This window comes from Oncorhynchus clarkii, chromosome 16 (genome assembly GCF_045791955.1).
Source record: "Oncorhynchus clarkii lewisi isolate Uvic-CL-2024 chromosome 16, UVic_Ocla_1.0, whole genome shotgun sequence".
NCBI lineage: Eukaryota > Metazoa > Chordata > Actinopteri > Salmoniformes > Salmonidae > Oncorhynchus > Oncorhynchus clarkii.
Window position 1 is genome coordinate 38,267,610 of NC_092162.1, and position 22,943 is coordinate 38,290,552.

The window sequence follows — 22,943 nt, forward strand, 5'->3', positions numbered from 1 at the left end:
CAAGAAGGCATCATCAGCTGAGTACAGTCTCTGCGGTGTTTATTCTTGCTCAAAGGTCAAGCTCTATTGCACTAAATGCCACTGGAAGTGTATGTTAAGAGCTGATCTGTGGTCTGTGTTTACAGTAAGTGTGGACCCGATAGATTCCTGAGTAACCTTCATAAAATAATTTATACTCCTGGGCGTCTGATGATGGTCCTTTACTGACAGAGGAGGTTAGAGGTCAAAATGATATTCAATAAACACAGGTTGCACCGTTTGAGCATCACTGTCCAAGCATGATGATGCTTATTTCACCAATTTCGGGTAATTTTGGTCTCAAAATATCCATCTGGGTATTTAAGATGTGCGACTTTACCTTTTCAATTTACTAATGTGCCCTGTCTTCCAGGTACCCCTGAGTTCATGGCTCCAGAGATGTACGAGGAACATTATGATGAGTCTGTTGACGTCTATGCCTTTGGGATGTGCATGTTGGAGATGGCCACCTCAGAATACCCCTACTCAGAGTGCCAGAACGCTGCGCAGATCTACCGCAAAGTCACCAGCGTAAGTCTGGGACTGCTGTCCCTTTGGGCTTGTCCCTTTGTGGCATAGGTTCCCTTTCCCCTACTTCTACAAGATAACGTTCTTCACAAAAACCCCTTTGGCCTTTTGGCCGAGTCTGTCGTTTCCCGACTTGCCCTTGATCTTCTCACCAACCTCCCTCAGATTCAGTAAATTATTAAATATACTGTATATGTGACAGTACATTAGCTGTAGTCAGGGTTTCTTCATTACTGCCTCATGATTAACTCTCTGAAGTATTACAGGAGTCCCATCTAAAGTATATTACTGTCTGTGTAGGACGGAGTAGTACATCATCTATATCATTGTCCGTTCGGTCACCTCACCTGCCCCCTCTCTCCCGCTCTGTCTACAGGGTATAAAACCAGCCAGCTTCGATAAAGTCAACGACCCAGAGATCAAAGAGATCATTGGGTGCTGCATCCGCCAGGACAAGAGTCAGAGGCAAGTGTTTTGACCTCACTCGACCCCCCCTTCCCGCTCTCTCTCTCCTAATAATGGGAGGAATTGCAATGCCTTTTGCAAACCTTGCTAAACAGCACAGCGCTTGTAAAGAAAAAGTCTAGTGGTTAGTGCCGCTGACCCCGGGAACATATACCAGAGTGGGCATGGGTTCAACTCCAGCCCGCTGCCCTTCTGAATCGCCATTCTCCTACCTTTCCTGTCATCTGTTCTTCCACTGTCCTATCCAATAAAAGCCACACATTGGGAAAGAAGTGGGCATTTGTTGCGAGCTTGATGTGTTGTCTCTGTCTGCAGGCTGTCTATCCGGGACCTGTTGACCCATGCGTTCTTCGGGGAGGACACCGGGGTGCGTGTGGAGCTGGCGGAGGAAGACACGGGCTGTCAGGACTGCCTGGCCCTCAGGATCTGGGTGGAGGAGCCAAAGAAGCTGAAGGGAAAACACAAAGACAATGAGGCCATCGAGTTCAGCTACGACCTGGAGAACGATAGCGCAGAGGAGGTGGCTTCGGAGATGGTGAGATTAGGGGGAGAAACGGATAGGGAGGAAGGGAGAGGGAGGCAGAAAGAGAAATGGTGAGACACTGAAACCTTTTTCACACCTTGGTGCAGACCCAGACTGTATCCTGCAGGCTCTGATATTTTCTTTTTAGATATTCCTTTCTGGCATGGCCCCAGGCTAGAACATTACAGTAAAGGTTGGCTCGGCTCAGCACATTAGTGTGAAAATGATAGAAGAGAGAACAGTGCTAGACGGAGCAGGAATAACTAGGACCTCTGTTGAAGGAACTACAGGGAAGGTTGGAGGGCTACAGGAAAGCTGATCTATTACAGAGTCCACCACTCACTAATCAAGGTTTCCTTGCTAGTTGTTGCCTCCAACCTACATTCCCTCGCCATGCTTTCAACTTTTTCTCTCTGCCTCCTATCTCTCTTTCTCTCCACCTACCCTCTCTCTCTCGCTCTCTCTTTCTCTCTCTCCTCTCTCTGTCTACCCTCTCTCTGTCTACCCACCACCCCCTCTCCCTCCTCCTCTATCCAGGTGAAGTCAGGCTTCTTCCACGAGAGCGACGCTAAGGTGGTGGGTAAATCCATCCGTGACCGCGTCACGCTCATCAAGAAGTCCCGTGAGAGACGCCAGCAGCAGCTGCTCCGACAGCAGCAAGGCTTTGATGAGAGACGGGACTCCACCCTCACCTCCTCCACCTGCTCTCACCTCTCCTCCCTGGGGCCTGGGGTGGCTGTGCTGACAGGGGGAGGTGGGGGAGGAGGAGGGCAGGGTGAGGTTGAGGAGCTTCCAGAGGTGGATCAGCATGTGAAGCAACAGCAGCAGATCCACAGTGGGAATCCTCTGAGCCTGCCCACAGGTACAACAGCAGACCAATATTCCGTCAATCAGAGGCTTGTAGAGATTTGTTTACGGCGTAAGACTGTATACTGTGTTTCCCTACGTACTGACTGTGCTGGGGTAGATAATGATAATGATATTATTTTCCTTATCCCCAAAGTAGTGTTTGTCTAGACTCCTTTATTTACTCTTGCCTTTGTATTTACTCCAGGAGGTGAGAGCATTGGCTCAGCCAGCTGTGAATCCTATGCCAGTGGCCAGAGCCAGGCATACCCTCAGCAAGGGGAGTCATACGTGCTCTCTCAACCCAGGCTCCCTGCTGCTGCCTCGGTGAGTATATGGCATCCCAAAGGTCACCCTATTCCCTATGTAGTGGACTACTTTTAACCAGGGCCAAAAGTAGTGCACTATGTAGAGAATAGGGTGCCATTTGGAACATAGATCATATTATGGTTCTTCCTGTTTTGGAAAATCTAGTTTACAAAGAGATTGATATCTTATCTCCAACCCTGCAATCATGCTCAATTGTGTTGTCTGTTATCTATTTTTAGGCATTTTTGGCCCACCACGAAATGCTCCCGATTGGTCAGAGCGGAGGAGTTCCGAATGTGCCTACTGGTCAGAGTGGTGGGATTTCCGCCATGTGCATTGGTCAAAGCAGTGGTGGGGCACCTGTTGGTCAGCAGACTTACGTTCAGCCTGTTGCTATGGCAATGCAAGTCTCACCAGGTGTACCACAGCAGTATTCTCAGGTGAGTGGCTCTCGATCCCGTTCAACTCTCTTAACATCTCTCTAACATCTCTTTTCTACTGGACAAAAGAAGTTTGAACCTTGATTTATTCCGAATAGCTTTTAATCAATTCATGTAACTATTTTATCAGATGTGCTTTAACGATAATAAAAACGATAACAATCTTGATCATGACAATGCTTTCATGTCCTCTAAAGAATGTGTGCAGTCCTTTGATAATTAATGCCTGCCCTTTATCCAATGCTTACTCTTCCCTCCTCTCTTTACCTCAATCTCCCCCTACCTGCCCTCTCACCATAACTCCATCTGACCATGTCCCTGTCACCCCATGATGGTTATCTTCACACCATCTCAGTCATACCATTCAGATGGATCACAGATCGCACCAATGGCCCCTTCCCAGTCCTGCGCACCCCCAGTGTCACCCCAAGCCCAGCTTAACATTCTTCCAGCTCCCATATCAGTGGGAGACCCAACAGGACTAGTGGGAGTTGGTGACATGGAGGCCATGGTCCCTCTCCCACAACAGACCCAGGCCAATGTCACTCCTAACATCATGCAGGCCTCTGACATCCAGATGACACCCCAGCCTTTAACCCAGCAAGCGCAACCTTTCATGATTACCCAACAGCAGACCATTGTTCAACAACAGCAGATACTGATGGAGCCACAGCAGCAGCAAATGGAGGCTCAACAAACCACCCTGCTTCAGCAGCAACAACCACACCAACAACAACAGGCCAATGTAATTCCCCAGAAGGCGGTACTGATACAGCAACATATAGAACAACAGCAGCAGACTATAGCAATCCAACAGCAGCAAACTACTGAGCTTCAGCAGCAAGTGTATGTGCAGCAAGCTTTGGTTCAGCAGCAGCAGCAAATGCAACAGCATCCTCAGCAGCAGGCCTTACTACCACAACAATCAATGGACCAACAGCAGCAACAACAACAGGCATCGTCATTACAGCAAGTGGATCAAACCCAAGCCTATGTGCAACCACCGCTAAACGACCTACAACAGCAGCAACAACTGCAACAGCAGCAAACATTGTTGCTACACCAACAGCACCAGATTGAACATCAGCAACAACAACAAGCGATGTTACTAGAACAACAACAGCAAGTGTACATACAACAGCAGCTTGAGCAACAGCAGCAACAGGCGTTGCTACAAAAGCAACAACAGGCACGGCTACAACAGCACCAACTGGAGCAACAGCAAGCGCTGTTACAACAGCAAATATTTGAGCAAAAGCAGCAGCAAGCGATGTTACAGCAGCAGCAACAAGAGCAGCAGCAAAAGCAAGCCTTAAAGCAACAGCAACAACAGGCGCAACTACAGCAACAACAGCTAGAGCAACAGCAAGCGCTGTTACAACAGCAGCAGTTCGAGCAACAGCAGCAGCAAGCGCTCCTACAGCAGCAACAACAACTGGAGGCTCACCAAGCGAGCCAGATCCAACAACAACCGGAAATGGATCTACAACAGCAGCAACCACTGCATCAACAACCGCAAGCTGTGCTGCAACAACCGACCCAACTACAACAACAGGCGGTCGTCAGTCATCCAATCGACTCACAGCAAGCTGTGCTACAGCAACAGTTGGAACAACAGCAAGCCCTGCTACAACAGCAACAGCTTCAGCAGCAACGAGCAGTTTTACAGCAGCAGCAATTGGAGCAACAGCAACAACAGGCACAACTGCAACAGCAGCTGGAGCTACAACAGCAGCAAGCTTTGTTACAACAACAGATCGAGCAACAACAGCAACAGCAGGCGTTGCTACAACAACAACAAGCAGAGAGACTGCACCAACAGGCTTTGCTACAACAGCAGCAGCAACAGATTCAACAACAGCAAGAGATTGGGGAATCGCAGCAGCAAACCGCCAATATTCAATTTCAACAAAGCGAGAAACAAGAGACCACTTTGATTCAGCAACAATGTGAGCAGTTGCAAGCTTTGATTCAACAGCAACAAATTGATGTGTGTTTGTTGCAGCAACAACAACAGCAGCAAAACACTGCTATGTTTCCACCTAGTCACACTAGCCTAACGCAGCAGCAAGTGACAGAACAACAGCAAGTAGCGCTGATACAACAGCAGCAGCAGCAACAACAAGCTGTATTACTGGAGCAACAACAACAAGCGTATGTTGTCCAGCAACAACAGCAGGGCCATCAGAGCTCTGTCGTTGAACCTCCTTCTCAGATCCCCCTTGTTGCCCCAACCCTACCAGCAGCAGAGGTTATACAGGCCATGCAGGTCCAAGCTCAGATGGCTGCCCAAGCCCAGGGTCAGGGAGCCAAACCTGTAGCCATTCAGCCACAGATTCCCAGCCAGACTCCACTGGCTGTAGTGCATGCCCAAGTCCTGGCCCAGATTCAAGCTCAGAATGAAGCTCACCCTCAGAGCCTGGGCCATTTCCCAGTCCCAGTACTCCAGGCCCAGCCCCAGACTCCACTCAAAGCCCAGCCCCAGATGATCGAGGTCCAGATTCCACCTCACGTGGTGGCCCCGATCCAGGCACCAAGTCCTCCGATCCCTATCCAGTCCCAGGCTCCTATAGTACAGGCTATCCATCAAATCCCAGCTCAAATACAGGCCCAGGCTCCAGTGCAGTCACTCATCCAGCAGACTCCCCAGCCTCTGCATCCAACCCAAGCTTTGAATCCGATTCCAGCAGTTGTTGAGACTCAGATGATGCCTCCTATAAGGCAGAGTCCAGCTCTGGTCCAACCCCAACATCCAGTCTCAATAACCACCATGCACAGCCAGATCCAAGCCCAACCCCAGCACGAGTCTCCAGTGCAGCCCAGTGTTCAGCTCCCAGGTCTAGCGCAGCCTCAACACCGCCCCCATGCTCCAGCTGTACTACTGGCACCCCAGTATGTCACTGCACCTCAGCCCACCCAACAGCAAGCCATACAGCCAGTCCTGCAACAACAATATCAGGACATCACACAACAAGTTACCCAGCAACACCAGCAGGTACTGTTGGAGCAACAGCAGTCCATGGTGCAGTACCAGCAGATGATGCTGTCTCCTGGATCTGTTGGTGTTGGAACTGTCATGGCGGCCCCTGCCTCCACAGTCATAGACCCTACCACCTTGGTCTCTGCTTCGCCTCAACACATACAACAACAGACTGGGCAAGTGTATAACCAAGGCCAGCAGGTACAGCTACAACCACAGGTACAGCTACAGCCTGTCCCACAGCCACAACAGCAGCAGCTGCAAGTAACAGGAAGCCCAGCTGTGGTGCAGCCGTTAAACCAACCCATACCTCAGGCCCAGTCTAAAGCTATGCTGCCTCAACCCATTCCCATGGAGAAATACCAACAGCAACAGCTGGTGCAACAGGTTCCACAAGTCGTACAACAGACACTCCCACAGCAGCTTCAGTCTCAGACAACCCCAGCCCCAATTCAACAGGCTCTGCAGTCTCAGCATCAGCAGGTCTCAAATCCCGACCCATGTCAACTGGGTTATCAGCTTCCTCAGATCCCCCCATATCTGTTGCCCCAGCAGCCTACTGTTAACCCAGCACAGACAGCATCCCCCAGAAACGTGCCCCAGCTCGGGTCTCAGACTAGAGCCCTACCCTTGTACAGTCAGGTAGTAGCAGGAGCAGGAGGTCTGCCACCATCCCCCCAGCACCAAGCTCAGCTGACACAGCCGCTACCCACGCACACACATACCCAGATGGCCATGCAAGCTCAGGCACACACCCAGACACTGGCCCAAGCGCAGGCCCATGCCCACACCCAGACCCAGCTCGCTGAGGCTTCATTGGCGGACTCTACCACCGCGCAACAGCCCCCTCTGAATCCTTCCCAGGCTACTTCCTTCACTCTTCCACAGATGCCCCCCAGTCCTTCTCATACATCGTCTCACCCCCACCCTGCCTCCCTGCCACCCCTCCATCCTGCTACTCCTGGCCCAGAGACCCAGCCCACCCCACCAGAGAGCCAACTAACCCTGTCTGGCCTGGCTGATGTCCCCTCGGGCCTGACCTCTCCCCCGGCTGTTGCCGCCACTGCCCAGCCCCTTGACTCTAACGCCCCCTCGCTGCTGCACCCCACCTCAACCTCACTCCAAGACTGTGACCCTGCTCTGCTGGGCATTGCTCAGGTACAGAAGTGCACGCCACTCTACCACTACTGTATACTGTTCCACTACTACCACTATCTTCATCCAATATCCAGCCGGTTCTAGAAGGGTGTATACAATAGAGAGTATTCCGAGGGCCATACCCTTTTTGAATCACAATAAAACACATTATTTTTGTTTTGTTTTGAAGAAAATGTCCTTTTACTCAGTTACGCTAAGTACGTTTGTATGGTATTTGTTCTGATTTAAACTAACCAGTACTACAACAACCAGATCCAGTTTTTTTCCTTTAACTTACATTAAAATAGGTTCATTTTTGTTCAATTTCCTATTTCAGTTGTTCATTTTGATTTGTATCAGTCAACTAATGGTTTGGTATCTATTTTTTCTTTGTTGGTTTTTGCTGTTTTCTGTATGTGCGTTGGTCTGTCTATTTATGTGGCTCTACAGGAGAGTCCAAACCAGTCTGGCACAGAGAGACACTCCTCTTCAGGGTATGTGTCACATCACTACTCTCAACGTCGGCCCCAATTTACTTCCTTGCTCTTGCCCCCGGCCCTATCAGGTCAATGTTTGCAGATCAATAAGTTTGAAGTGATATGGTGGAAGCTACACCACTACACTACTTAAACCTTTCCAGAACCTTCCGATCTGCAAACATCCAAAGGTTAGGACCAAGGGGAAGGGCTAGGGACCGGTTGTCAATGTTCGCTTGTTTTTTGTTTTGAATGTCAAGCCCTCCATGTTAGAAAAGACTATGCCCACTACTGTACATGGAGTACTATTTATTTGACCATCAATGTTCACATGTTGTGCATGACTCTTGTTTGTCTGACACCTCTCTCACAGTGCTGTTCCAGCCAATGGGGATGGGGATCTACAGATGTTAGCCAATGGAAAACTAGAGAGGGTGAAGTCTCAGAGGAGATTGTCCTATCGGGGGGCAGAAAAGGGATCCCATGCATTTCAACTGAGTATGATCCAGGTATAGTATCCCTAATAATATGAATCCCTATCAGGATGTGAAAGGGTTACAATAAATTGTCATGTCCAAGAAGTTGTCATGTCCAAGACATTGAACAGAACCACATGGTTTCTCTTCCTGTGCTCTGTAGGTGTCCGGCTCTGGTGACAACATGGTGGAGTGTCAGCTGGAAACCCACAGCAACAAGATGGTCACCTTTAAGTTCGACACAGAGGGAGACGCACCTGAAGACATCGCAGATTATATGGTGACTAGATCAACAGGCAGTTCTACATGGACATTGCATGGGATTATTGCACCGCAAACTTCTACCTGTTTTGATATATTAGATATGAATATATGATTATTCTATATTGGATGGGATGATGGTTTTTGCGGCAAGCATTCTCATTTGGACTAACACCCAGTTCGCCATGCAGCCTGTGTTTGGTCCATTGAGTTTGGCTTTAAAAATATATATTTTGTGTATCTGTAATGTCTTGTGTAGGTGGAGGAGGATTTTGTCCTTGAGTCAGAGAAAGATACATTTGTGGAAGAGCTGAGGTCCATTGTCAAGAGAGCTCAGGAAATTCTCCTCACACATCAACAGGTCTGGTTTGAAAACATTGGTTATGTCCCACATGGCACCATAATACCTATTCCCTACATCAGGGGTTCTCAGAGTGGGGTCAGCTGGGTTCTCAAAGTGGGTGCTGTGGAGGTACTGCAGGGGGTCCACATCCAGATAAATACACTGCATGACCAAAAGTATGCTCGTCGAACATCTCATTCCAAAATCATGGGCATTAATATGGAGTTGGTCCCTCCCTTTGCTGCTATAACAGCCTCCACTCTTCTGGGAAAGCTTTCCACTAGATGTTGGAACATTGATGCGGGGACTTGCTTCCATTCAGCCACAAGCATTAGTGAGGTCGGGCACTGATGTTGGGCGATTAGGACTGGCTTGCAGTTGGCGTTCCAATTCATCCCAACGGTGTTCAGTGAGGTTTAGCTCAGGGCTCTTTGCAGCCCAGTCAAGTTTATCCACACTGATCTCGACAAACCATTTCATGGTCCTTGCTTTGTGCACTTTTGCCACAAAGTTGGAAGCACAGAATTGTCTAGAATGTCATTGTATGCTATAGCGTTAAGATTTCCCTTTACTGGAACTAAGGGGCCAAGCCCAAACCATGAAAAACAGTTCAGACCATTATACCTCCTCCATCAAACTTTACAGTTGGCACTATGCATTGGGGCAGGTAGCGTTCTCCTGGCATCCGCCAAACCCAGATTTGTCCGTCGGACTGCCAGATGGTGAAGCGTGATTCATTACGCCAGAGAACACATTTCCACTGCTCCAGAGTCCAATGGCGGCAAGCTTTACACCACTCCAGCCGACGCTTGGCATGTGTGGATTTCATGAAGCTCCCGATGACGTTTGCGTCCAGATTCAGTTTGGAATTTGGTAGTGAATGTTGCAACCAAGGACAGACGATTTTTACACGCTTCAGCACTCTGCGGTCCAGTACAAGCCTACATGCATACATACATACATACATACATACATGGTGGATAATTAGCTTCCCTATAGAACAGACACTAACCTTCACACATTTAGATGGTGGGGTGGATGTGGGGCCAGAGACAGCAGGGGTTCAAACTGTAGAACGCAGTTCCGGCATTTGAATATAAAAATGGATTTTATCAAACAAAACTATGCTACCTTATATCTCTGGGATCCTCAGGATGACAAATCAGAGCAAGATTACTGAATGTAAGTACATTATTTACCTTCAGAGGTGAATGTATCAAACCAGTTGCCGTGATAAAACGTTTTGTTGTTGTGCACTCTCCTCAAACAATAGCATGGTATTTTTTTCACTAATATTAGAGGTTTAGTTTTAAAACTGCAAAGTTTCTCTGCCTCATGGCAAAATGTGTAGAATTGCATGATATTAGTTCTACAGCTGCAACAACAACAAAAAAATCCCTCTGCCCAATGACAAAATTTGTAGAATTGCAGGATATTCGCTTGAAAACAGCACATTTTTCTCTCCGATGCCAAGAGGCTGGCTTTTAAAATGTTCCTTCCCTGGACCTGAGACTTGGTTCGTCCAGCCATGCCAAAGTCATAAGTAAAACTTATTGAATGCTTTTTATTTAATTACATTTTTTAATCTCACTTGAGTTGTGTTCTGATTATGAAGGGGTCCCTGAAGAATTTGCTCTCACAAAAGGGGTCCTGGGCCCCTAAAAGTTTGAGAACCCCTGCCCTACATGGTCGAAAGTAGTACAATATAAAGGGAATAGGATGCTTTTTGGGAAGCTGCTCCGATATCCTTATGTAATGTCTTTTAAGCTCCTTTCTACTCTTAATCTTTAGATATACAGTTTGAAACACTGAACCCAGTACAGCGTACAGCCAGGGGTAAAGCATGTCCTGATGTCCATAATATGGTGCCTTGAAAACAGGTCTATGTAAAGTACTGTCTGGTAATTTTAGCTTACCGTTATGGAAACAATATGTCAGTAGCCATGTTCTATGTTTTGGTGAATGCTAAACCTTCAGAGAGCTAATGTAATGGTGTATAGAGAACATACAGAGGCCCTTACCATAGCTAATGTAATGGAGCAACCATAGCTAATTGGATTGATTACAATGTCATTCCGCCTGTATGTATGTTAACATCGTCTGTTCTGTGTTTTCCTGTTGTCTGTCCAGACTGGATCTATGGAACAGCTGCATGTGAGCACTCCAACAGGCACAGCAAGTGAGTTACCCCTCCCTGGCTTTGTCCAAAATGGCAACTACAGTGCATTGGGAACGTTTTCAAACCCCTTGACTTTTTCCAAATTTTGTTGCCTTATTCTAAAATGTATTAAAGTTTAGACATTTTTGCTAATGAAGAAAAAAAAAAAAAAAAAAAAAAAACACACATTTACATAGCATTCAGACCCTTTACTCAGTACTTTGTTGAAGCCCCTTTGGCAGTAATTAAAGCCTCAAGTCTTCTTGGGTAAATCAATTACACTCAAGCTCTGTCAGGTTGGCTGCACAGCTATTTTCAGGTCTCTCCAGAGAGGTTCGATTTGGTTCAAGTCCGGGCTTTGGCTGGGCCCTCAAGGACATTCAGAGACTTGTTACGAATCCCTTTGGCCTTGCAGTCTAGGAGGGATGGAAACGAGACCCGTAACAGAGATCATAACAGTGAAAAGGAACAGTGAGAACTAATAACAACAGACAACCTAAATCTAGGGGTGGGGGTCACTGATTGGCGACTGTTGACTGCCACCTGTGACTAGGGCAGAAGGAGAGAAAACAAATGCACACAGGATACCTGTATCCGTAACACCACTCCTGTGTTGTGTTGGCTGACCTGAGCGCTCTAGAACAGGTTTTCATCACGGACCTCTGTACTTTGCTCCGTTCAGCTTTCACTCGATCCTGACTAGTCTCCCAGTCCCTGCCACTGAAAAACATCCCCACAGCATGATGCTGCCACCACCATGCTTCCCCATAGGTAGCGATGGTATTGGCCAGGTGATGAGCAGTGCCTGGTTTCCTTTATATAGACAGGTGTGTGCATTCCAAGTCATGTCCAATCAATTGAATTTACCACAGGTGGACTCCAATCAAGTTGTAGAAACATCTTAAGGATGATCAATGGAAACAGGATGCACCTGAGCTCAATTTCGACTCATAGTAAAGGGTCTGAATACGTGCAAACATTTCTAAAAACATGTTTTCGCTTTGTCATTATCGGGTATTGTGTGTAGATTGATGAGGGGGAAAAAATTGTTTAATCCGTTTTAGAATAAGGCTGTAAAGTAACAAAATGTTGGAAAAAGTGATGCGGACTGAATACTTTCCAAATGCACTGCGTTTCCCTGTATAGAGCATAGTGCATGTATAGTGCACTTCTTTTGACCAGATCCCTATGGGCACTATATGGGGAATATAATTCAATTTGGGACTCGCCCCTCCTCCCCACTAGTCCTCCTATACTATATGAAGGTTAGATGGATAAGATCAAATAAATGCATAATTGTCCATTTACATTTTTGTAGTTGATTTTATTGTTACAAACTTTTTACACAGTTCGATTGACATGATATACTACAATCTCTCCAGCTTCAAGTGGACTATAAATGGTCATGGCATCTGGTGCTTTGCCAAATAGAGTGGATTACTATTTTACAACATGATGTTAGATGGTTCCTCAGCCGGAAAGTAGTCCATGGGCAAGGAGATATTGTAATCAATTGTTTGCTTTTCTTTAAATCCATTACAAACTTCAACTAAGTATAGCCACCTTTTAGCAAATACATCTAGGGTAGTGATAGGGGGGGGGGCAAATCATCTTTAAGTAAATATGAAGTTGATTTCAGGTGATTTTGTTCACATGCACTTTCATACATTTTTAGCTAGTTGTGGCTAAAGTTAGCTGAAGTTTGAAATGGTTGTTTAAGGAAAACAAACCATGGATTACGATTTCTCCGGGCCCATAGACTACTTTCAGGGTTGTTGTAAAATAATGAGCTACTCCTTTAACCCTTTTGTAACCCTAAAGCATTATGAATGATGTCCGTGGTCACTAACCAGTCGAACATAATGGAGATCTCCAAGCCATTCCTAGTCGATCACCAAACATTTCTGTAAAAACACAAGGATACGCCTTGCGTTCCTATTTTTTTATTTGTTTCATGCTGTTGGCTGTAGATGCACTTGATTCAGCAGCCCGAGTGCCGGGAAGGCAAAGCGTTCCCATTTTGAACCATTTCATGTCTAAGGTAGAACTCCTCCTACCCGGCAGGCCCAGAGAGCAAATCAAGTGCACCTATAGGCCTACCACTGACCAATCAGATGGCTCAGATCACCGTGTCTACACAGTTTCCTCACGACAGTGTAAAAAGAAGACTTGAATGCACAGCAAAGTTGATAATGTTCAATTTTAAAAGCATGACTAGGGAGAGACTCAATGAATACAGAAAAGAGCTGTTGTTTTTGAGTAAGTTCATATTTAAGTTGTTATTCAGCACTGTCAATACTTTGTTCAACAGTTTTATAAGCCATAAAATGCACCTTCACTCCTTCCAGTCACACTACAACCAGCACTGCAGCTGCAATCAATGAGTACAGCAAAGACTGTCAATAAACTTGCGTTGTTATTATTAGCGGCTTGTGTCTTTTTAAATATTGAGGAATATTTCACTTACTCTGATCATAGGAGTAACAACATGAATTGGTGCATGAGTTTCATTATTAACTGGAAGACTGTGTCCCCTTTTCTCAGTGGAGAGAGGGGGATGGTGAGTCTGGGGAGATGCAGCCTCACCACTGTTCCCTCCTTCCCCTCAGACTGACCATCAGATGCAGGACATCAGTCCAGTAAAAAAAGAAAAACGTATTATGCTCACTCAGCTGTGCCTCACAAGTAATACAACAAGTGATCAGTGTGAACCAGTGTGATCATATACCTACAATTTTGAAGTTTAATTTCAAAATGGTCTGGGAAGAACAACATTGGCAGGGCAACTCAATCATAGCCAATATGCAGTGATAATGTATTGGGCCTGTAGCCCACTGCACAAACCTCATTGCTACAGAACTGTTTTTAATTGGTTAATGTTGCATAGGCTTACCTTTTTTAAATCATGTTACAAAAAAAATCTCAGCGGTAGATCTCGGCTTGCATTTTGACTTCGTGATCTTGACTCAGAAAAGGTTGGTGACCACTGATCTATGTGTTTATGAAGGCTTCATTAAGCCTTGAAAGTAAAGTTAGTTCATTCAAGTGGGACATTTTCTATATTATTTCGCTCTCCATCTGCCAGTTGTGCAGCTCCTTGTGATAAAGCATTATTAATGATTCTGAATTATTTCTAAAATATCTATAAAGGTTTTATAAAGTGTTTAAGGAAACCTTGAAAGTTGTAGTTAGTTTAAAGTGGGACTTTTTATATATTATTTTATGTTCCAGTGGACTGGGCGCCTCAGTCGTCTCCGGTGGGCAGATGGAGGTTCTTCATCAACCAGACCATCAGACACAGAGACTCCACGTCCAACCAGGGAGGAGCGTCCACCCCTCCACCTCTCTCGACCGGAGAGGTCAGGGTGCCCCAGTCTACAGACACTGACAGAGGTACAGTAACAGTATGATTGGGTCAATGAAAGACACACCTGGGCAGTAATCTAACACAGGGCAGCAATTCCCTTTTCACGCTACCAAGCCCACCCCGAAAACAGTAGGGGTTGAAATATTTTCTGAACTGTCCTGTGCAGTTAGTGTCCTGCTCCAAAGGTGGGCTATGCACTGTACAGAAAATGTTACAACCCCTTCTCCCATGTGCTGGTTTTAATATTGTCTCATTGCATTGTCTTTTCCAACGACTATGGTGGAAGCGTAACCTGGCCAGCGTAGTACGGCTGGGCTCGGCTTAGCTGTGTATGGTTCTGTCTGTCGAGTAACACCAACTAAACCTCTGTCCCTCCTCTCTCTGGTCTTGTGTGCTCTGATTGGTCAATGTACTTTAGAGGGGGGCGGAGGATCCCAGAGATCGGACTCCTCCTTCGCTGGAATGGTCTCCTCTCCTCCTCCCCGCTCCACGTCCACCCTGTGTGTCCCTGCCACCGCCTCCTCCCCCCCTGCCTCCGCCTCTACCGTTTCTGCCCCTGCCTCCATGTCTGCCCCCCCAGCCCCTGCTGCCCCCGCTCCTGACACGACGGCCTCTGCTGCCTCTGACAGTAGGGTTTCCGCCCTGACTTCTAGTCTCGCTAGTGCAGTTGTTGCCTCAGTCCCACACCCAGTCCCCGCTGCCTCGGCTAGGCTAGGCCTAGACCTGCAGGCTTCCATTAACCAAACTTCCAGTGCCACCACAGCAACATCCTCCATCCCAACCACCGCTGCCAACCTCCCAGTCACTTCCATGGTAGCTGCTTCTGCCACCATCGCGCCCACTACCACCCCCTCTCCAACTGAAGCTTTGACCTCCCCAGCTACGAGTAGGGGCTCTATGGTGAGCCAGGGCCGAGGACCAAGCCTGGGTGATGTAGTAAAGGTGGCCACCCTAGGACAGTGTGTGTCTGGAGGGGACCACTCATCCACTGGCTCAATCCACCCACCAGTGGCTGTGGCTGCAGCCGTGGCCTCTCGTCCTGTTAGCCGTGCCGGTCTGGAGCAGCAGCAACACACTCTGCCTCAGATGCAGTGCACGGCAGCCCAGGTTCAGCCTCAGGTCCAGTTACAACAGCAACTCCAGACAGTGCAACAGGTACAGCAGCAGCAACCGCTCCTAGAACATCAGCAACAACAGCAACACCTGAAGACTGTGCAACTCCAACAGGTACAGAAACAACAGCAAGAGTACCAAGAGCAGATACAACTGCAGCAGCAGAAGCAGCAACACGCGTTGCAACAATCTATTCAACAGTTGCAGATGCTGCAACAACATCAGCAGCAGTCTGAGGTACATTTGCATCCCCAGCTCAGTCACACAGAGCCGTTACAACAACAGTGTATGTCCCTGCAATCACAGACAGAGATGTTGCCGCTGGCACTACAACTACAGACTCAGCAAATGCCTGTCCAAATGCAGAACACACAGTACAACACACAGTTACACATGCAACAGCTACACCAGTTGCCACCACCACAGCAAAAACAACCAGTCATTTCACAGCAACAGGCAGCGATTGACTTGCAGCCACAGCATCAGCAACAGTTAACTCTGCAACAAGCACTGCATATTCAGCAACAACAGCAAATGCTCCAACAGCAACAACAGCAGCAGCAGCAACAGCATCTGTCAGTGAACCAACAGTATGTCCAACAACAATCAGTACAGCCACTAAACATGGCGCTGGTACAACAGCAAGCTCAACAACTCCCTCTAGAACAGACACAACAACTAGTACAGCAACAGCAGCAACAACAAAAACAACAAGAGGTTAACCCTCAGCAGCAGCAGGTGCCCCAGCAGGCTCCTCCCCAGAAGCAGACGTCATTACAACAGTCAGAGTGGAAGAGGTCTACAGAGGAGGACAGTGTGACAGAGGATATAGGCAGTCACTCTGCCCCTCTACATCCCTCCTCAGACTTATCTCTGCCCCTCAACATTAACACAACCTCCGATGCCCCCTTACCGCCCCTCTCCCTCACCCTGACCCCATCCCCAGTCCAACCATCCTCTGTGGCCGAGTCGGACAGTGAGGGCCCTCCCAAAATCGAGTTTGTAGACAATCGCATTAAGACTCTGGATGAAAAGCTGAGGAACTTGTTGTATCAGGAGTATAGTAGTGGGGCAGCTGTGACGGGGGGAGCTGCTGTGGCTTCTACCGCAGGTGCCACCGCAGTGTCAGCAGCCTCCACATCGGCAGGAGGGGATGAATCCTCGGAGCCGCACTCGCTTCAACCCTCCTCCTTCCCTCCTCCCGTGTTGTCATCCTCAGACACCTCTCCTCACTCTTCCTCCTCCACCACCTCCTCCACCACCTCCCGCTCCTCCTCCACCTCTCCTGACCTGGAAAGGGGGAGAGGAGTGGGGGAGGAGGCTCCACCTGCAAGCCCGGTGGAGCAGCAGCCCGGCCCGTCTCTCTCCTCCGCCTCCCTCGCTTCCTCCCTCCTTGCCTCCCCACACGGAGACTTGGCCGGGCCCCCGCCTATCCCTGGAGAACCCACTGTTTTTGTAAGTAAGGTCCACATATCTGGATGTTGAATTGAAACATTGAATAGTGTTTGATTGACTTTTACCTGAAACTTTATGTAAAGATCACTACTTTGATTGCCTTGTTCTTATGAATGTCTTTTTCAATGCTACGGTTCTTGTTATGTAAATTTATGATATTCTAGCATCTCTTTTTTTTTTTTTCTCTCCGAGTGTCTCTACCCCCGATTTTGGCAGCCACTCTTACCATGTTGCTATGTTACCTATCCCCTCCCCCTACCCCTCCAGGCTGCCCCCCCTCACTCTGACACCAGTACCCCAGGAGAAGTCACTACGTGGCCCGCAAATCTGCACCCCGTCCCCCTGGGCCCTGGATCGCCGCCACAGCACAATGCAGGAGGTGGATATTTTGGCCTAAACCTGACATGTCCTAGTATCAGAAATCCCGTTAGCAAGAAATCCTGGACTCGCAAATTCAAAAGCTGGGCTTGCAAACTGCGCCACTCCGCCAGCTTGTTCAAGAAGCCCAGAGTCCAGCAAGGTAGCGTGATCTTAGAGAGAGAGGGTGAATGGGATGTTGGTTGGTGGGGGTGTTTATCTCAAATACAAATGGGTAGATACAGTATGTTTCGTGTAACCTAGTTGTGTTGTTTCTGATCATCTTTGACAGCAATTATTTGATTGTTTATTCTTTAACAAGTAATTAGTAAATGCAATTGTATCTATTGTAATGTTATTGTCTTTGTTGTATAGTGCCATGTCGATGATATCACTACATGATACATTACTCGTTTGGATTTATTTGTTTTGTAGAATGGCTTTACTAAATTTATTTTGGCAATCTTTTTTTTGTTTGCATGGGGGATAACTCACCCTTGGCATGAGGCTGGAATAGTGGACAGAAGCATAGAGAAGAGGAGCCAGAGAAGGGGGGATGAGGAGGAAAATGGTACAGAGTGTAGGAAGGAAGGAGGGAAGAGACGGGCATCATCAGGAGGGTGATATGTCCGTGGTGCAGATGAGCTTACTACTGTAACTCTGGAGGTGCACGTGGATCTGCAGCCCCCGAGCTAGGATGCGCACCACAGCCCCGCCCCACCCTCTGCTCTGTAGGCCACTGCCCAGTCAGTGCCAACACACCAAACACTGCCCTCACCACACCAACCACCCCACCTGCTGGCACAGAGTAGCTAAGAGCACCCCACACACACTCGCACATACACAACGGTTCAAGGACACACACATAATGTACACACACATAATGTACACACAAACACTCCCCTACGTATTTATTTGGACAGTGAAGCTCAAACTTTTAATTTGGCTCTATACTCCAGCATTTGAGATCAAATGTTTTATATGAGGCGACTGTACAGAATGTCACCTTTTTATTTGTATGAAAATACCCTCACATGGTGACGTACTGTCACCTCATAAAACATTTGATCTCAAATCCAAAATTCTGGACTACAGATGCAAATGAAAAGTTTTAGGTTTGCTCTCCAAATAAATATGTAGGGGCGTGTACATACCATGCTTTCAGGGCTCACTTACATACCACGCTTTGAGGGCTCACTTACATACCACGCTTTCAGGGCTCACTTACATACCACGCTTTCAGGGCTCACTTACATACCACGCTTTCAGGGCTCACTTACATACCATGCTTTCAGGGCTCACTTACATACCACGCTTTGAGGGCTCACTTACATACCACGCTTTCAGGGCTCACTTACATACCACGCTTTCAGCGCTCACTTACATACCATGCTTTCAGCGCTCACTTACATACCACGCTTTGAGGGCTCACTTACATACCACGCTTTGAGGGCTCACAATCACACGTGGCACATGTCACGGCAATCACTGCATATGTATGCAGTACATTTAGATGCAATACATTGCTTAAAATACTTTCTACATGAGCCATTTGCTTTGTCAGTATGTTATGTATTGTATGTGATATCCTAGATTATGATGACAGTCATAATTTACTATACATTGTGCACATTGTACAGTACAGGGTTTAGAAGTAACTACAGTACCAGTCAAAAGTTTGGACACACCTACTCATTCCAGGGTTTTTCTTTATTTTTACTATTTTCTACATTGTAGAATAATAGTGACGACATCAAAACTATGAAATAACACATATGGAATAATGTAGTAACCAAAAAAGTGTTAAACAAATCAAAATATATTGTACATTTTAGATTCTTGAAAGTAGCCACCCTTTGCCTTGATGACAGTTTTTCACACTTTTGACTGGTACTGTATATATGTATATATATATATATATATATATATATATATATATACGGTTTCTTTCTTAACCTTACAAAAGCCTATGCAGTTAAGCTTACAGTATAAGCTTATATTGTTTTAGCAGACTGCTATTCTTATATGTATTAGTGTGTTTCACTGTAGTTTAGTTATGTGTATTTTCATTTTACACTACATGGCCAAATGAGTGGATTCGGCTCTTTCAGCCACACCCGAAGCTGACAGTTGTATAAAATTGAGCACACCGCCATGCAATCTCCATAGACAAACATTAGCAGTAGAATGGCCCGTACTGAAGAGCTCAGTGACTTTCAACGTGGCATAGAGGATCCCAGAGACCATTCCTCCGCCCCCCTCCGTCATAGAATGCCACCTTTCAAACAAGTCAGTTTGTCAAATTTCTGCCCTGCTGGAGCTGCCCCGGTCAACTGTAAGTGCTGTTATTGTGAAGTGGAATGTCTAGGCGCAACAACGGCTCAACTGCGAAGTGGTAAGCCACACAAGCTCACAGAATGGGACCACTTAGTGCTGAAGAGCGTAGTGCATAACAGTTGTCTGTCCTCAGTTGCAGCACTCACTACCGAGTTCCAAATTTCCTCTGAAAGCAACGTCAGCACAAGAACTGTTTGTCTGGATCTTCATGGAATTAATTTCCATGCCCCGAGCAGCCGCACACAAGCCTAAGATCACCATGCGCATGCCAAGCTTCGGCTGGAGTGATGTAAAGCTCGCCTCCATTGGACTCTGGACCAGTGGAAATGCATTCTCTTGAGTGATGAATCACGCTTCACCATCTGGCAATCCGATGGACGAATCAAATCTAGGTTTGGAGGATAACAGGAGAACTCTACCTACATGCATAGTGCCAACTGTAAAGTTTGGTGGAGGAGGAATAATGGTCTGTGGCCGTTTTTCATGGTTCGGATTAAGGCCGAAAAAATTAAATTGTGTACTTTATACCCCTTTTTCTCCCCATTTTCGTGATATTCAATTGGTAGTTACAGTGTTGTCCCATCGCTGCTCCTCCTGTACGGACTCGGGGCCATGTAGTGATTTGATTTGAGAGGCGAAGGTCGAGAGCCATGTGTTCTCCGAAACACCAGCCCGCCAAGCCGCACTGCATGCGCCCGGCTGCCACAAGGAGTTGACGCTGGGCCAATTGTGCTTCACCTAATTGGTCTCCCGGTCACGGCCGGTTGCGACACAGCCCGGGATCGAACCTGGATTTTTAGTGATGCAGTGCCTTAGACCACTGTGCCACTCAGGAGGCCTGTAAGGAAACCTTAACGCTACAGTATATAATTACATTCTAGACAATTCTGTGCTTCCAACTTTGTGGCAACAGTTTGGGGGGAAGGCCCTTTCCTGTTTCAGAATGAAAATGCCAATTGCACAAAACGAGGTCCATACAGAAATGCTTTTTCAAGGTCGGTGTGGAATAACTTGACTGGCCTGCACAGAATCCTGACCTCAACCCCATCGAACACCATTGGGGTGAATTGGAACGGCGACTGCGAGCCAGGCCTAATCACCAAACATCAGTGCCCGACCTCACTAATGCTCTTGTGGCTGAATGTAAGCAAGTCCCCGCAGCAGTGTTCAAACATCTACTGGAAAGCCTTCCCAGAAGAGTGAAGGCTGTAATAGCAGCAAAGGGGGGGACCAACTCCATATGAATGCCTATGAGTTTGGAATGAGATGTTTGATGAGCAGGTGTCCACATACTTTTGGACATGTAGTGTATGTGCACTTGTTCTACATATGTGTGTATACAGTTGAAGTCAGAAGTTTACATACACTTAGGTTGGAGTCATTAAAACTCATTTTAAACCACTCCACAAATTTCTTGTTAACAAACTATAATTTTGGCAAGTTGGTTAGGACATCTACATCTATCAAACAATTGTTTACAGACAGATTATTTCACTTACAGTTGAAGTTAGAAGTTTACATACATCTTATCCAAATACATTTAAACTCAGTTTATCACAATTCCTGACATTTAATCCTAGTAAAAATTCCATGTGTTAGGTCAGTTAGGATCACTACTTTATTTTAAGAATGTGAAATGTCAGAATATTAGTAGAGAATGATTTATTTCAGCTTTTATTTCTTTCATCACATTCCCAGTGGGTCACAAGTTTACATACACTCAATTAGTATTTGGTAGCATTGCCTTTAAATAGTTTAACTTGGGTCAAACGTTTCGGGTAGCCTTCCACAAGCTTCCCACAATAAGTTGGGTGAATTTTGGCCCATTCCTCCTGACAGAGCTGGTGTAACTGAGTCAGGTTTGTAAGCCTCCTTGCTCGCACACGCTTTTTCAGTTCTGGCCACACATTTTCTATCAGATTGAGGTCTGGGCTTTGTGATTGCCTCTCCAATAATTTGACTTTGTTGTCTTTAAGCCATTTTGCCACAACTTTGTAAGTATGCTTGGGGTGATTTTCCATTTGGAAGACCCATTTGCGACCAAGCTTTAACTTCCTGACTGATGTGTTGAGATTTTGCTTCAGTATATACACAGAATTTTCCTTCCTCATGAGCCATCTATTTTGTGAAGTGCACCAGTCCCTCCTGCAGCAAAGCACCCCCACAACATGATGTTGCCACCCCCGTGCTTCACGGTTGGGATGGTGTTCTTCGGCTTGCAAGCCTCCCCCTTTTTCCTCCAAACATAATGATTGTCATTATGGCCAAACTGTTATATTTTGTTTTCATCAGACCAGAGGGCATTTCTCCAAAAAGTACGATCTTTGTCCCCATGTGCAGTTGCAAACCGTAGTCTGGCTATTTTATGGCAGTTTTGGAGCAGTGGTTTCTTCCTTGCTGAGTGGCCTTTCAGGTTATGTCAATATAGGACTCGTTTTACTGTGGATATAGATACTTTTATACCTGTTTCCTCCAGCATCTTCACAAGGTCCTTTGGTGTTGTTCTGGGATTGATTTGCACTTTTCGCACCAAAGTACGTTCATCTCTAGGAGACAGAACGAGTCTCCTTCCTGAGCGGTTTGACGGCTGTGTGGTCCCATGGTGTTTATACTTGAGTACTATTGTTTGTACAGATGACCGTGGTACCTTCAGTCGTTTGTAAATTGCTCCCAAGGATGAACCAGACTTGTGGAGGTCTACAATTGATTTATTTTGATTTTCCCATGATGTCAAGCAAAGAGGCACTGAGTTTGAAGGTAGGCCTGGAAAAACATCCACAGAGAGACCTCCGATTGATTCAAATGATGTCAATTAGCCTAACAGAAGCTTCTAAAGCCATGACATCATTTTCTGGAATTTTACAATCTGTTTAATGGCACAGTCAACTTAGTGTATGTAAACTTCTGACCCACTGGAATTGTGATACAGTGAATTGTACAGTTGAAGTCGGAAGTTTACATACACTTAGGTTGGAGTCCTTCAAACTTGTTTTTCAACCACTCCACAAATTTCTTGAACCACTCCACAAATTTTTCCAACAATTGTTTACAGACAGATTATTTCACTTATAATTTACAGTATCACAATTCCAGTTGGTCAGAAGTTTACAAACACTAAGTTGACTGTACCTTTAAACAGCTTGTAAAATTCCAGAAAATGATGTCATGGCTTTAGAATATTTTATTAGGCTAATTTACATAATTTGAGTCAATTGGAGGTGTACCTGTAGATGTATTTCAACGTCTACCTTAAAACTCAGTGCCTCTTGGGACCACGCAGCCGTCATACCGCTCAGGAAGGAGAAGCGTTCTGTCTCCTAGAGAGGAACATGCTTTGGTGCGAAAAGTACAAAT

General features: G+C 46.5%; 1 protein-coding gene across 1 annotated transcript in view; it reads left to right on the plus strand.

The window, feature by feature from the left end:
* The window catches only part of LOC139368397 (uncharacterized), a 72,112-nt gene that overhangs the window by 43,390 nt on the left and 5,779 nt on the right, over positions 1-22,943 (plus strand). Inside the window, exons 5-19 of the mRNA XM_071107215.1 lie at positions 392-549; positions 923-1,011; positions 1,327-1,546; positions 2,072-2,396; positions 2,589-2,707; positions 2,929-3,129; positions 3,485-7,267; positions 7,697-7,740; positions 8,096-8,231; positions 8,362-8,478; positions 8,719-8,820; positions 10,933-10,981; positions 14,192-14,353; positions 14,746-16,895; positions 17,163-17,415. Of these exons, the coding sequence (XP_070963316.1) occupies positions 392-549; positions 923-1,011; positions 1,327-1,546; positions 2,072-2,396; positions 2,589-2,707; positions 2,929-3,129; positions 3,485-7,267; positions 7,697-7,740; positions 8,096-8,231; positions 8,362-8,478; positions 8,719-8,820; positions 10,933-10,981; positions 14,192-14,353; positions 14,746-16,895; positions 17,163-17,415 (7,908 nt within the window). The remainder of the gene's footprint in view (positions 1-391; positions 550-922; positions 1,012-1,326; positions 1,547-2,071; positions 2,397-2,588; positions 2,708-2,928; positions 3,130-3,484; positions 7,268-7,696; positions 7,741-8,095; positions 8,232-8,361; positions 8,479-8,718; positions 8,821-10,932; positions 10,982-14,191; positions 14,354-14,745; positions 16,896-17,162; positions 17,416-22,943) is intronic.